The 14,924-nt window shown below is 44.7% G+C and overlaps 1 protein-coding gene across 1 annotated transcript; it reads right to left on the bottom strand.

Annotated features, from left to right (window-relative positions):
• Positions 1–6,590: 6,590 nt before the first annotated feature.
• Positions 6,591–10,607, bottom strand: pou4f2 (POU class 4 homeobox 2). Its single transcript, XM_037473187.2, has 2 exons — positions 8,080–10,607; positions 6,591–7,736 (listed from the first exon to the last, which is right to left on the bottom strand). Exons 1-2 carry the CDS (start codon positions 8,287–8,289, stop codon positions 6,804–6,806), a joined length of 1,143 nt encoding a protein of 380 aa, XP_037329084.1. The 5' UTR covers positions 8,290–10,607; the 3' UTR covers positions 6,591–6,803.
• Between the last annotated feature and the right edge of the window lie 4,317 nt (positions 10,608–14,924).

Raw genomic sequence — 14,924 nt, 5'->3', positions numbered from 1 at the left:
CCCAACAGTTATTTGCCTTAAGGACTTTATGTAAATGATTCTGTTCTGTATAAACTGAAAACTGAGAGAGTGTGAGAGAGAGAAAGGGATGGAGGGAGGTGGGGGGGGGGGGGGGGGGGCACTCCTTGTGGGTATGATTAATAGATCTGCAACAGAGCACGGCTGTCAAAACCCAATGAGCACACATCCAGTAGACAGCTCTACCACCTTCTTATTAAGGTCCAACCTCGGCGAGATCTACAGCTCACTCATTCGGGAAACACCAAAACCGCCTTGTGAGCACTCGGCGGCTGCACAGAAGGACGATCCGGTGGAGGGGGGGAAGGCGAGGAGGAGACCTAGCTGTTCATAAACGCGTACACCCCATCCGATGTTGTTAAATATTTGATGGCTGAAGGCACTTTGATGCCATCAATTTACGCATTAGGTCACAATGCATACCTGAGTGTACCGCGGAGCGACTGAATTAAAGGGCGGGCACATTTAGTTGATAGCTTCTGTGTTCACACACGTTGTGGAGAATCCACAGATATAGATCTCTGTTTTGGGGGGGTGTCAAAGGTCGTGTTGTGTGTCCATGTAATCTTTCCCCATAAACGGCACTGATTATGCATCCAGATTGAGCATCCTGTCTGAGTGATTGATCTGTCGTGGAGCGGTAAAAAAGTACCGTTTAATTGGGATCTTTTTTGTTTTCAACAAATGTCTTTGACACAATAATCTTTTAGGTAAAGTATGGTGACACAAGTAATAGAGCCAAGTTTGATTTTTTTTATTTAAACAATTCACAACTGCAAGTTTTATATATAATGAGATTATCTTGCTGTACCCTCTTTTTGATGATCAGTAACTTGACGTGTTTCTGTGACATCGCCAGTTTGGGGCTTTAATCACGGTGTGATGACGTGATATCAAATTGTGAAACAGATGTTTTTAAGATACAAATGTTTTCTGGGATTTGTGTAAGTTGAAAATAACTGAAATCTGTCTTAAACGTTCATTTATTATTCAGATGTTCCTTAAGTTCCCCAAAGACTTCAATTTCAGTAGATACTGTTTATCAATGAACAAAAACATTTTATTTAAAAGCTGTCAAGGAATATTTTATCTTTATCTAATAAATGGGAATCGCACAACTAAATAATCAAAATTATTTTTTGGAATTTGAATTTGGCTCTCGCTTTTAATTCCACACAGTTTCCCTTATCCACCCTGAATAATTAAAAGTGGAGAGAGCCAAAAGGTTTTTTTTAATGCAAAGAGGTTTGACTTTTCTAGAGAGAGCAAACCTTATTCCTTCATCTGAGAGGAGAAGATGTCCTCTTAATTTATCTGTTATTTTCAACGGCAGAGAATTTGTTTTCATTAGTTTAAACATTTGTCAGATGAAAAAATCATCAAATACTAATACTATTACGTATATTAAATACTTCTTCTCAGGGGGCATTCTTCCTGCATATGGACACCATATAGTGTTACAGTGCATGGGGTGTTTTTTTTGTTTTCTCACGATCCCCTAGCTGTAAGAAAGTGTATTGCAAAAGGTTAAAAAATAAATTGATGGTGGTCAGTTTAATTTTTTACAAACAGCATAACTTAATAATAGCAATAAATATATGACCCAATTCACCGCACACTGGTTCCCAGTCCTGTTCTGAGCACTGGTTTTAATGTTGTATCTATGAACTCCACCGGGGTCCAAATTGCTAGATTTAACACCATGGCCACGTTGAAGATGACTGTGTTGCAACAGTCTGGCCTAGACAGTATTCCGCCTCAAGCGAAAGCATCTTTAATATTCCTTTAGATTCACGTGTAAAATTAAAATCTACAAATTCACAAAATGGCATCAACAGTGTGGACATAGAAGAATGTTCTAGAAAACCAACAATCATAACGCTGGATCGTATAGACATTTTTAAAAAGGTTTCCAACATCTGAAATATATTAAATAGCTGAAGGGAAACGGTAGAAAACATGGTTAAGTCATTATTTTGGTGGCAGCCACATGTCAGCGGTGAGCATGGCCTCCTTCTAATCACGCCCCTGAGCTGTTTCACTGATGAAGCCTGGGACGTTTCCAATGGCATTAAATTACCAAAGGAGGTTTTTTTTCTTCTTCAACATTTCTCTAAAAAAAATATCAATTGGTATTTTAAACCATGTAAACCATATGTATCCGAGAATAAATCATCTTTAAAAAAAAAACTTATTTAAGAAAATACGGAAGTGCTCTGTGTGGAATACATTGACGTCATGCATATTTAATAAGGAAAGCATTCTGCATGTCTGGACAGTATTCAATGTTGGAAACACAGCTTATGTTAAATAAAAAGGTTAGACAGCACAGGCTTTTTTTTACTGTAAATAATGTTTTCTCACTTAACGTAAAACGTTTATGGCAACACATATTGCAAAAAAAAACACTCTCTTGGATATCGCCAGAATAATTTAAATTCCCGAAGTTTCTATAAAGTAATCTGCGTCAAGTCTTAAACGCCTTGATTGGCCAAAATGTTTCTCTTTGGACGAACGGAACACATTCGAACCGGAAGTGTGTCCACGGCATCAACTCCTCTATGAGTGTGCGCGTGCTGTTACGTTTGTGCGCGTGCGATTATATTAGAGAGAGAGAGAGAGAGATGGAGCTGTTTCATTGGCACATACCGCCGCGTGGCATATAGCCTGCTTTTTGCATGCCACCCCGAGATCAAAAAGTATCCCGATGAAATCCTCCCAACGCTGCTCCATCGATTCATTCCTGGGAAACGCTTAACAAACTAACGACCATCGACGTGTGGCTCAAATCGCATCAACAACCACCGATTGGCGGGTCATCTGACGGGTGTTCGGCGCGATGTTCCGGCGGCGGCGGCGCGCGAGGAGCCAACAGATGATAAATAAAGGGCTTCGTGTGGCGCGCGGCGCGCGCGCTCCCTCTCCGCGGCGTGTACGCGTCGTCTAATCCGGGAGCGGTCGCGTCTTTGAAGGCAGACACTTGGCGTAAATGTACAGTTAAAATATTCTACTCTCGGGTCCCCAGGCGGAGCTCCGACGGTCCCTGGCCTCATTAAATTTTCATCAGCTACCCCATGTGAAAGAGATGGGGAAGAGGAGGGAGGAAGGGGGGGGGGGTTCAGGGGGGAAAGAGAAAAATAAAACAGAGGGCATAATTATAACAAAAGGAAACAGCGCTGCCATTTTCGTTTGGTAGAACGCTCCCATGGTGTCGTGTTTATACTTTTGAATGTATGGAGCAAACACGACACGATGGGAGCAAATCCGTTTGAGGCTTAAAGGTAAACAGTTTTCTTCACTTATGTAGCATGAAAAAAATAACTATATATATATACAAACTCAGGCCTTTCTACACATGGGCCACATTGATTCGCTATCAAAGAATCCCAGATCGATTTTCTCCCAATATGTGAAAGCAAGCAGGAGCAGACAGGTTGAGAAGATGCCTGTCCGTCTGACTGTGTGTGTGTGTGTGTGTGTGTGCGCGCGCGCGTGCGTGTACAGAGAGCCCCGGCTTATGGAGCAGCAGTGAAGCTTCCTGCATAAAGTTCATTTCAATTCCCGAAGAGACACTCACGCGGCAGCCCTCCCTGACCAGCGGTAATTAACAGGGATAGCTAATGCCTACTTAACTCGCTCTTCATAATTATCTGCTTTTTATAATTCGATGTGTAATTTAATAATTCGCTCTTATTAACGTATTAAGTGAATGGCTCATTTAGGGGAAATTAGAAGCACTCACCAGGAGCATCTTTTAATTGATGGACCATCATCGCTGTCTCATTAATAAGGCTCGTTTTGATACTCTTAATTTGTCACAATGATGGCGCTTGAGCATGTTTGGTTTATGGTTTAGTGTTATGAAGGCGTTGACTTTACAGTTTATAGCTATTTTATTCAAATATTTTTTTGTTGTTGAATGAATATTGAAGAATGAATTAATTTAACTGTGAGAATATTAGAATTATATATACATATATGTATCGATTTTAATCAAAGGCTCTTCATCAGACACTTTTAGGAGATTATGTAGGTCCATAATACAATGATATATCAAAACATTTAAGGGAGGTTCAAGACTTCTAATTGACTATTAAATATATCCTTTACATATTTTGTCCATATATATATATAGTCATATTTTTTGTGGTTATGCTAAAAAAAAACTAGTTAGTTTCCAGGCAAATGTATTCCAGGTGGGTGTAAATAATCAGTGTAAACGTGAAGGACAGCTTTCGGAAACGCTAATGTGCGGCTACAGTGCCGGCTCTCAGGTATCTGTCCATGGTGCTGAAAGGTTTGCTCAGCCCCCCCCCCCCCCCCCTCCGCATACCAAAAAACAAAAATAAGAAGGAGCAACTCTTTTACGGACATAACATTCAAAATGCATTTGTCTTCTCTCTTATTCTTTTTTTGTATTACCCTCCCCGATAACTTCAAACCTGAGGGCTTGCATCAAAGCCTATACGAGCCCGCATGCTCGAACGAAGGAGCATGCTTGAGTTTGTATTTAAATAGAGACGGGCACGTTGGCAGGCGAGCTGTTTTTCTGGCGGGCTGACATCTGGCAAGTCTGCGCTCCAGGGACCCATCCAGCTCTCCATAGACCCTCTGATTAGACTCTAATAGAATATTAGCATTTGCTCTCAGGTAAGGCAACAGTGAGCCGCGTAAGCTGGCAGCAAGTCAGTGGAGGAGCCACGTGCGTCTTTAACATTGGTGGAATGGAGGGGGGAAAGCGGGGTCTCGTAAGGCCTGCTTTACGACGAGGCCCTTAGGAGGATGGTGTTCATGCGAAATGGCTTTTTCCAATTACGTTTTACATTTTCATTTCAGTCATTCGCCTCTAATATATTGTAGCCAGACAGTGGGAGAGCACATTTGGTTTAGAGTGGGGGTCGGTTTGTTGTCGTGTCTTGCTCATGGGCTCTGTGAAAGGGCTCATGGCGGGTTTTCAACATCACACCTGACACCTTTTAGAGTGACGGCAGTGACGTTACATATAAAAAACAAAAATGGCAACATTTGTAGTCAAATGAGCCAAAAGGAATCCGCAACACGTCTTTTTAAAAGCTGTGCAGCCCACAGCTAAAACGTTCCCAGCCTCCTCATCAATAAATAAACAGATGAATAAATAAAATAATAATAGTATGTCTGGGATAGCCACATTACACAGTGCAGTAATGGAAAACGTCCAATTAAATGTTAAAGTTTGTTCTTTAATGAAACACATATTCCAGTTCAATAATTAAATAAATTAAAAGTACATGGATGTAATAAATTAATAGAATTATTTAACCAGGAACCAAAAGCAACATACATTACAGAAATAAGTTACCTCAGCTAAAACAGCAATACAGCAAAAACCTGTACGGATATATTTATGTGCATCGACTGGTTCCAATGAAATATTTACATTGTACACGTAAACTTCCATGAAGCTGTTTCTTTTCGTCTTCAAGAAAAAACATTACTTAAACAAGGTGATTTTAACAAGCAACGACTTCATAATGATGCGCGTATATTTATACAAATAAATAGCAGAAAACATACATAAAATAATTTAAAAAAGAGAATACTATCTCATATATATCTCGATTGTACCATCTCAAATGTTAGAACGTGTAAACTAAAATTTGTGACTGCACGTTTCACAGTCGTTTCCCTTTGAACCAGAACAACACGCTTAACTTGCTGTTAGAATTTGATTTTCTCAAGCAAAAAGAGGAGGGTGGGGGGAATCCCAATAAATATATAATGAAGTAAACATGACCTCACTCAATAAATAGTTCATAAGATGCCGGCCCACGCTGGATTGTAAACTTATTGCAGCCGGCGAGGAATCATATTTTTTTAATAGCGTGGATAGTGTGAAGTCCTTCCACGTGAGCCACTATTTCGATAAATCCAAATAGTGAGGCCTCATAATAAACAACCCTATATGCTCATCCAAAACCCGGGTATCTTGAAAATAGATCCCTAACCTTGATCACACATGGTAACAAAATAAGTGGAATTAATTACACATTTAGACACAAAATTAAGTGTGTGACAAATAAATTATTCATTTACAAAGGGGTTATTTGGCAGTAATCGAATATCAGCTTTCAACACCAAGCAGTGTTATCCGCGTAATCCCCTCCGTGGACCCTGAATTAAATGTCAGACTGCATCGCCATGAACTCAGAGGGGGGGGGGGAAACGTAGCTTATCCTATAAGCCAAAGATATAAACAACAATAGTCACCAACCAAGTGCTTCGAGTTAAAACTGGCCCCGCTGCGTGTAAACGACAGCGTTGTTTTTCATCGTGGGTAGTTCTGCTAAAGGAAAAACCACGCTCCTCACTTCAAAATGAAACGTGAATCAAAACGAAAGCACGAGAGGGTCCCGAAAAGTCGCACAGCGCTGACAATTAGAAAGGTGAAGCGTAGTAAAAGTGTGGAAACGGTGGTCTTACTTGCTCTGTCAAACGGTGCTTTACTCCACGTCTCCCCTCTCAGCGAGTAAAAGACGTGACTCTTGGGGCTAGGGGGGGGGGGGGGAGGGAGGGAGGGAGGGAGGTGTGTGGGGGGAGGCGAGGCGGGGGGGGGGGTCGAGCTTTTTTTTCTGTCATTGTTCAATTTTAAGGATTTTCTTTCAAAGTTCAAAGCACAAAGTCATCGACGATTGGAGACAAAAAAAAGCTGTGAGATAGGAAATATGATACACATCGTCTCCAAACAGTTCCAAGTCTTTTTTGTTGTTGTTGTTGTTGTTGTTGCGGCTGGTGGTTTGAAGCGATTTTTAGACGCATGCTGAGTACTTCATTCGTTTCTGTTTCTGCCGCTGGTTGCAAAACCAGACCCGCACCACGTTCTTCTTCAGGTCCAGCTTCTCTGCGATCGCTGCGATCTTCTCCGAGGAGGGACGCGGCTGAATAGCGAAATAGGCCTCCAGCGACCTCTTCTCCGGCGCCGCTATCGACGTGCGCTTCCGCTTCTTCTCCGCGCCGTTGAACAACTCGGGCTTATTAAGTTTCTCCCTGTGCGATTTCTCGGCTTCTTCGAGCCACGCTTGCAGGATGGGCTTCAAAGCGATCATGTTGTTGTGAGAGAGCGTGAGGGACTCGAAACGGCAGATGGTGCTCTGGCTGAGGGAGCCCACCCCGGGAATCTTCAGGCTGGCTAAAGCTGACCCTACATCCGCCTGGGTAACCCCGAGTTTGATCCGTCTTTGCTTAAACCTCTCCGCGAAGGCTTCCAAGTCCCTCGGATCCGCGTCCACGTCGCTCATGCCCATGTGCTGCTGTAGCCCGTGGGCATGAGCCATGTTGATGGCCGCCTGGTGCATGTGGTTCATCCCCGCCATGTGGGCAGGGTGCGCGGCCGTGGAAACCACCGAGCCATCCGGCCCCGCCATGGCTCCTAGTGCCAGTCCCGGGGTGATGTGGTCCAGCAGGTCCCCCTCCAGTGCCTGGTGAGGCTGGTGGTGGTGGTGATGGTGGTGGTGGTGGTGGTGGCCGGACAGAGCGGACGGATGGGAAATAGGCACCGCGGAGGAGGAGGAGGAAGACGAGGTGCAGGGGAGAGTGTTCATGGTGTGGTAGGTCGCGTCCGGCTTGAAGGGACTGTGATGTGGAGGGTGGTGGTGGCTCTTGGTCTGCGAGACTATATCCACCGCCGCTAGAGCTTCAGCCCGGGCCAACAAACTCTCATCCAAGCCTCCGAATATATTGCTCTGCAATTGCAAATAGAATGCACACATAGCTGTCAGCAGGGAATTCTCCCTCCACTCCTCGGTTTAAAACATTTCCAGAATGTGAAAAAAAAGGAATCCAAAAAAAAAAGGGGGGCACACAAAACAAGACACATGCAACATCCCAGGTCATAAAAATTAATACGCAAGGCAAAGCCGAATGAATACATAAGTTGAGCAGAGGAGAGAGAGAGAGAGAGAGAGAGAAAATATGGAGGTGTTGGGTGATTTGCTGTGCAGACATGAAAAAAACATCAAGCGAAAAAAAAAAAAAAAGTGGGCTGTCAAAATGTGCCTTTAAGCAGTGATTATGCAGAATACGTACCGGTGGGGTTGGGAGACAGGCTCTGCGCATCGCCTCCGAGCTGCTGCCGCCGCTGCTGCTGATGATGCTGTTGCTGTGTCGGGAGGACGAGCAGGAGGACGACGGCGCATTGGAATTGGAGGACGAGGAATGCAACGAATACTTGGGCTCGGGCAAGCTGGCGTGAGCCATAGCAAACGGCTGCTTGCTGTTCAGAGACATCATCATCATATTTGCGGGCGTCCGAAGCCTCGGCAAGTTCCTTTTAATAAGTTAAGACCCCGCCTCCTCGGTCGGAGAGAGTTGAAGCCAAATCGCTTCGAAAGGGGGGGGGGAAATCTCGAGTCGCCGGCGAATAAAAGTGCAGGCTGAAGGGCGGGCGTCCAAAAAAAAACAAAAAAAACACTGAAGTTTTCACATCTATTTATTGATACTGTAGCGGAGGTGGCGCGTCTTTCGGGCGATTGAGGCGACGCAGGCACCGACAAGCCATGCAACAGCGCGCACCAGAGACCTAGTTTGCCCCCCCCCCCCACCCCACCTCCCGGCTGCGGACTTGTGGCACGATTGTTCAAAAAAAAAAAAAAAAAAAAAAAGAAAGAAAGAAAGAAACAAAACAACCTGTCGTTTTCTGCTGCAGCCGTCTCCACCTTGTGTTATATACTCGGATTGTTTTGTTGTTGGTGGCGGATCTCCTCCTAGACGACGACCAGAGGAAGAAGGGGAAAAAAAGGAAAAGTTTCTTTCCGTCTCCTAGGATTTCCAAAACCCTTCAAGTTCAAAAACGCTTCCCGCTTCGTTGACCTGCTCGTTTTTTGTTTTTGTTTTTGTTGGTCGGAAAAGTTTCCGTCTTGAAAATGACCGTAAGTAGTGTGCGGTGACACTCTGTGCTCTACCTCTTCGACTACGTTGAATGCTGCGGGGACCCAAACTGCCTCAGCTCCGAGGCGAAGGGCAGACTGAGTCTCTCTCCGCCTCACTCTCTCTTTCTCTCTCTCTCTCTCTCTCTCAGCCTCCCTCCCTCCCCCCCTCCCTCTATTCTCTCACACGCACACACCTCCTCTCGCTTTCTCAACAGCTCCCTGTCTCTCTCTCTCTCTTTCACACACACACACACACACACACACACACACATACACACACACAATCTTTTCCGCTGTACCTGAAGAACCCTTTCATGATTTATTATTCTTCATTAGCCACACCGCGGCCGCCGCTGGGGAGTCTGCGCATGGGCAGTCCGCGACAAGGCATTTCTTTCAAACGAATACTTCTTATCAACAACACCTCGTTATAGCAGCAGGTATAGACTTTAACCTATGACTCTTTTTTTTTTAAATTCCGATTTTACTGCAACCGAAACTGTTTTAGCGTTGAATATTGGAAAATGATTTCAACTTGGTGCCAGATAGACAAATGCGCTGCCGAAGAATACCACGGAGAGCTCCACACCTCCTGCGTACAGAGCATATCTGCAGTTACAAACGTTATGTCAAATTTATCAGATTTTATTATAACACGGCAAAAAAAAAACGCTTTAGAAAAAAGCCATGACAATTGCGCGCATATTTTTATTGGTATACAAATTGTAGCTTGGCCTAAAGCTGAGCTTTCATCCTAATTCCTACATTTTCTTCTCCTTTGTGGTTACGACCATTTTATTTATCTCGTAAAAACTTGTTTAAAATGCCAGAAATAATTAAACCAACGTTGTAAGGAAATGATAACCTGTTTTGCATTGTTTGCGAACAGCATAACTATTTTAGCGACGAACGACGAAAATTTATTTTGAAAAGATCCTACTTTTTAATTGCAAATATACATTCTTGTCGTGGCAGGCTATTATCTTCTCTCTTCTCTAATTAAGGCATATCACGTCTTAATGTAATTAAAACATGTCATCACTTTGTAATTAACAAGGGGGTGTCTAATGTGTTTACGGTCACGTCTATAGGGGGAAATAATTGTAACGACGTAATTCCCTCAAAGAGATTATTCTTATAGAAACCATGGTTCTTGGATTTCTCTTTTCTGTGTGGTTCTAATGATAAAATGTTTAAAAAAAAAAAAAATACTCTCGCCACATAACGGACCTGCACGCGCACACTGACGCACACGCACACACACGAAGGTGGGACATCTTGTAGCAGTGACCAATGACAGACATCAGGCATGACCCCTTTATCACCTCGCAAGTGTTAATAATATAACTCGCTGACGTTAAGGACTCCCACATCACATCGCCCCTTTGTTTCACCGGAGATTATTAAGTATGGCGCTATCCCGACCACGCGTCGCCTCGCCCCGTGCGTGCGTGCGTGCGTGCGTGCGTGCGTGGCCGCAGCCCTGCGTGCCGCCCTACATCACCGTGGAAGGTTTTTATTATTTATTTATTATTTTTTAATCCGAGGCTCACACCGACGTTATACAGCGGGAACGTACCGGTAGACGCGCGCTCCTCAAATACGTCAGGGTGCACGTCCCCGCGGCTGTGGAAAGGAGCCCTGTCTGGTCTCGCAGTTTAACGTTGCGAGGGAGAGAGAGGGAGAGAGAGAGAGAGAGAGAGAGAGATCCCGGCTGCAGAAATATGTTGTGCCTCCCCGGCGGGACAGCAGGCGCCGAGTGAGCCACCAGGTGACAGAGATCATGGCTCAGGAGACATCAAGGAGCAATCAGTGTCTGCTCACATCTAGCGACAGACTGATTTATGATTAAACTTTAAAAGAAATCATTTATATTTCACCACCTCTAAATGGGTGTATGAAATTTTCATCCACAATGAAACACACACACGAAAAAAAAGTACATCTTAAGTCAAATAAATCAGCCGGAGCAGCTCATAAGCAATTGACTTTGAAGTACATTTTCAACACTTTCCTGAGTGTGTTAACAAAGCTTTTACTTTCTGTGCCAACAGCTATCTCCCTGTTTGAAGGAGGACAGTTTGTCAGAGTGCAACAGACTCACCTTTGAAGGGTCTGCCATGGCAAACAGGAACACAATTAGGTGGCAATCATGGATGTTTCCGGAAAAAATCACAGGCATTAATTGCTAATATTGAAGTGGTTTCAATATAGTTTTAATTGATGTCTTATTATTTTACAATATCAAAATGGTTCTGTTTATATGGCCCGTGATTGCAGAGTATATGCATTCCCCCCCCTGAAAAAATATATTGATAAATATAACGCATGGCAAGGTTTTATTGTGGAAAAAAGGCCTCCAAGCGAGAAACATCCCATAGTCCTCAGATCGTGCTGGTTTTGCTGTCCCTTCCAGTTTAAATATTTTTGGCCTCAACCCTGCGTCATCACTCTCAATCCAGTTATTGAAGGCACTGTTGCTATCGTGCAAAGATTTGTTCCCGGCGCTGGAAGTTGCAGTCACACCTCGCCTTTCAAAAACACAAACCCCTCAGTGGGTATCTCTCTTCAAGGGGCTTTAACACATACAAATAAATCGGCACCGGCTAAAAAGAAAAGTGAAGCCCAAGTAAAATAGAGAGAGCACTCGCAGGCAAGGCTTGATATAACTCAGGTGACTTGTTTGCTTTTTCTTTTCCCAGCCCCCCCCCGCCCCCCACTCCTCCTCCTCCCCCTCCCCCTCCCCACTCCCCCCTCGAATCAAGGAGTGCTGCAGAAGGTGTCTGTGTGCTTTAACACAAAGACAGCCTCTTCTCAGCCTCCCTCAGGAGCTCTCCACGTTAACAATCCCAATTACACCGAGACCACCAGAGACAGCTGTTTTTATTACAGAGCCGCTCCTTTGTGCCGCCAACAAGGTATCTCTCCCTCGCTCTCTCTCTCTCCCTCTCTCTCTCCCTCTCTCCCTCTCTCCCCGCGCCTCGGCTGAACGCGGAGATGAAGCTGCACAGAGAAGACGGGGGTGGGGAGGGAGGGGGGGGAAGTGTGTGGAGTGAAGTGGATGGAAGTCTCTCGGCTGCTCGCGGTGGTGATGCCTTTATTTTCGCAGCCTGCTCCCTCCCTCCCTCCATCCCTCCTCCCGCCTTTTTCTGATCTCGTGGCGCTCTTTACACGTCGGAGCGGAAGGTCAACGCCGGTTGGGAGAGGGTCTACAAAGAGATCAGGATCTAACTCAAGGCAACAGCAAATCACACAAAGAAATGGGGGGGGGGGGCACTCACAGCGGCGCTTTTGTTTATTCATCTGCTTTACCTGGGAAGTGTGACAGGTTCCTCGAGGAGCATTTGGGGCTTTAATGTGTTGTTTAAATGCGTACAACAAAAAGGCAGACGCCTTCAGGTGTTGCTAAATGTCACACGCTGTAATGCAGCTCTCAGAGGGAAACCAGTGGCTCACCACTCAAGAAAAAGCAAGCAGGTTGCAAAAACTGCACTTGAGTTGCGGCTGAACCCTTACGCAGACTTCAAGACTGTTGTCTATTTGATCTCTTCGAGGGGCTGAATAAAAACATGAACAGTTCTCAAGGTTATTCTAATTATCTTTAATTGGTTTGATTGGCAATTGCTTGTTTGTCTCTGACATTTAATTAGACATTCTTTTAATAGTCATTGTGACTTGAAAGCATGTGATTAAGCCTCCCTAAAGTAAGCTTATCAAAAGCAATGCTTTGCATTGGAGGTTAAGAAGGTGCAACGTGTAAGATATGACCAAGATTAAAGTTTTAAAATATTGGAAAAATGAACAATTTGGAAGAGCGTACTTTGTCGAAATTATGTCAATGACATCATCTCCATGTATTGGATTGCATAGGTGTCTTGAGCACGCTGACCAGAAGGCCCTGGAGCGGCAATAATGAGTCACTGTAGCATCTCCGCCCAGAGAAGGAAGGCGCTGCAGCGAGGACTCGCCAACAATACATTGATGGACCGTCTGTCAGTTTGTCTATAGCGTCACATCCAAAGTAAAGAAAGCAACTTGCAGGACTTTGATGGAACTAGAAAACCAGTCAACAAGGCAAACAAACCCACTGTTGACCCGCTGTTAACTTAAATGCAAACCACAGCACCGGGGAGCCCATCCAGGGGGGATTGCCTCGACCTGCTCTGGGTTTTGAACACGTGCCAATACTAGCGTTGCATCTGTTGATGGCTCTGATCGTCTCACGCACACAATGCATTGAAATGTTCCATCACCGAATGGACAATATGTTGGCTAAAGCCGACAACAGAATGGTAAGCAACAGCAAAGCCACCCGGTCTTGTATTGAAACCCACCCCGGGCCATGGCCGATTAGTGGCCTTGGGAGTGAGGTGTGCCATGAGGTCAGAAAACAAATAACACGGCAACCAATTCCCCTGTTACTCACCGGGTACCAACCTTTTTTTTTTGGGGGGGGGGGGGGGGCGCATTAGATTCAGGCCCAGTGCTGCCTATTGGCTGCAGGGCAGCAGATGATAAGGTCAAGCCTCATAATGATGTCACATACCTTAAGGTACTCCAGATCAATATCAAGAGAGTTATACCTGACAGCCAGTCAAATAAAGCCTGCCCGGCAAAGGAAAAAAAAAAAAAGAAATAGTCGCTTTGAGATTGTCTCTTCCGATAAAATGAGTTCCTTTCTCTCGTGCTGCTTTTGGCAAAAATCTTATTGGCGGAGGCCTCTGCGATCTTGAAAACAATACGGTCACACACACGAGATAAAATATCCTCCAGATTGGGCCTGATCGACGTCGAACGACACAAAAACAATAACCCCAGTTTTGATCACGCAGTAAAGCATCAAGTTGTGCACGCCACTGACACATGACCCGGTTGGATAGCGTCCTTCGAGTAAAACCTGACCCTCGTAATGACGACAAAAGCCTCGGAGCACGTCTGACTGCAGAGGCAGGTGCGTATGTCATGCGCGATACAAGTGATTAATGTAGCCGGATGATTGCAGGATTCGGTCGAACCTGCGTGAACATTTCTTCTGCATCTCTCATTAGTTTGACTGTCCCACCCGGAAAATATATGGCTTGTCACTGGGTTGTCTAATGGTTGATGCTAATTGACCTCCTTCCCCCCCCCCCCCCCCCCCCCCCCTCCCCCCTTTTCTTCTGCACAAATGAAAAGATTTCCCGCGTTCTGTGATGGGAGCGTGTCACAATCCCATCTGACAAATTAAAAAGCTCTCTGCTGTCACACTGTCATCATTCCAAGCCCTTGCCTCATCAGCTATAATGATCTTTTTTTTCTTCTTTCCCCCCTCACTGAAACCACTGCAGCGCACTGCCGAACACAATACTTAGGAGGGCACGCTGCTGCAAGTGTCATATCTGGATGTTTGTCATCCGGGGAGATCCTCAATGCTGTTAATCTTGAACTGACTTATATAATAGTGTTTTTCTATCCGGAGTAAAGTTTTAGTTCGGGGCTTAGTTCCACCCATAGAAATATATTCAACATTCATGATAAATTTACAGAATTTTTCTGTTATTTAAAGATTTGACGACAAAACCAGTGTAACCTGCCTCACGCCTGCCTCACGCTGTCAAACCGGCTCCAATTCTGTTTATTAGAAATATACAAATCATGCAAATAACTGCACATGACATTGGCCGTATTTCTCAAGTCCCATTTACAGGATCACATTTACAGTTTCACTTTGAATTATTTTCTTTTTTGTTGAACTTGAAACAGGTAAAGGAACCCTTGGAGCTCGGCCTCCGCGCCTTATTGGCTGCGGGGGGCAGCGATGACGCCCATTACCTGTAAACCAGCTGCCCCCGTCTGTGGCCAAAACCGCAATTGAGATTGGCATTTTACCTGCTGACTTTGTGTGTATAACTTTATAATTTATGCGGTGTACCCGTGCTATTGACACAAAAAAAAAAAAAACACAGCGCTGTGATCAAAGCAAGCCATTCAGGGGGTTGGACGGGGCCACGAAAGACAGGGCCT

The sequence above is a fragment of the Pungitius pungitius genome, chromosome 9 (genome assembly GCF_949316345.1).
Source record: "Pungitius pungitius chromosome 9, fPunPun2.1, whole genome shotgun sequence".
NCBI classification, from domain to species: Eukaryota; Metazoa; Chordata; class Actinopteri; order Perciformes; family Gasterosteidae; genus Pungitius; species Pungitius pungitius.
Note: the sequence above shows the minus strand (reverse complement) of the source record. Positions and strands in the feature narration are given on the sequence as shown.

Excerpts from the sequence above, each read along its gene's own strand:
- pou4f2 (XM_037473187.2), bottom strand. The coding sequence starts at position 8,289 with ATGATGATGATGTCTCTGAACAGCAAGCAGCCGTTTGCTATGGCTCAC. Across the intron at positions 7,737-8,079 it reads CCTGTCTCCCAACCCCACCG|AGCAATATATTCGGAGGCTT; the intron begins GTACGTATTCTG and ends TTGCAATTGCAG.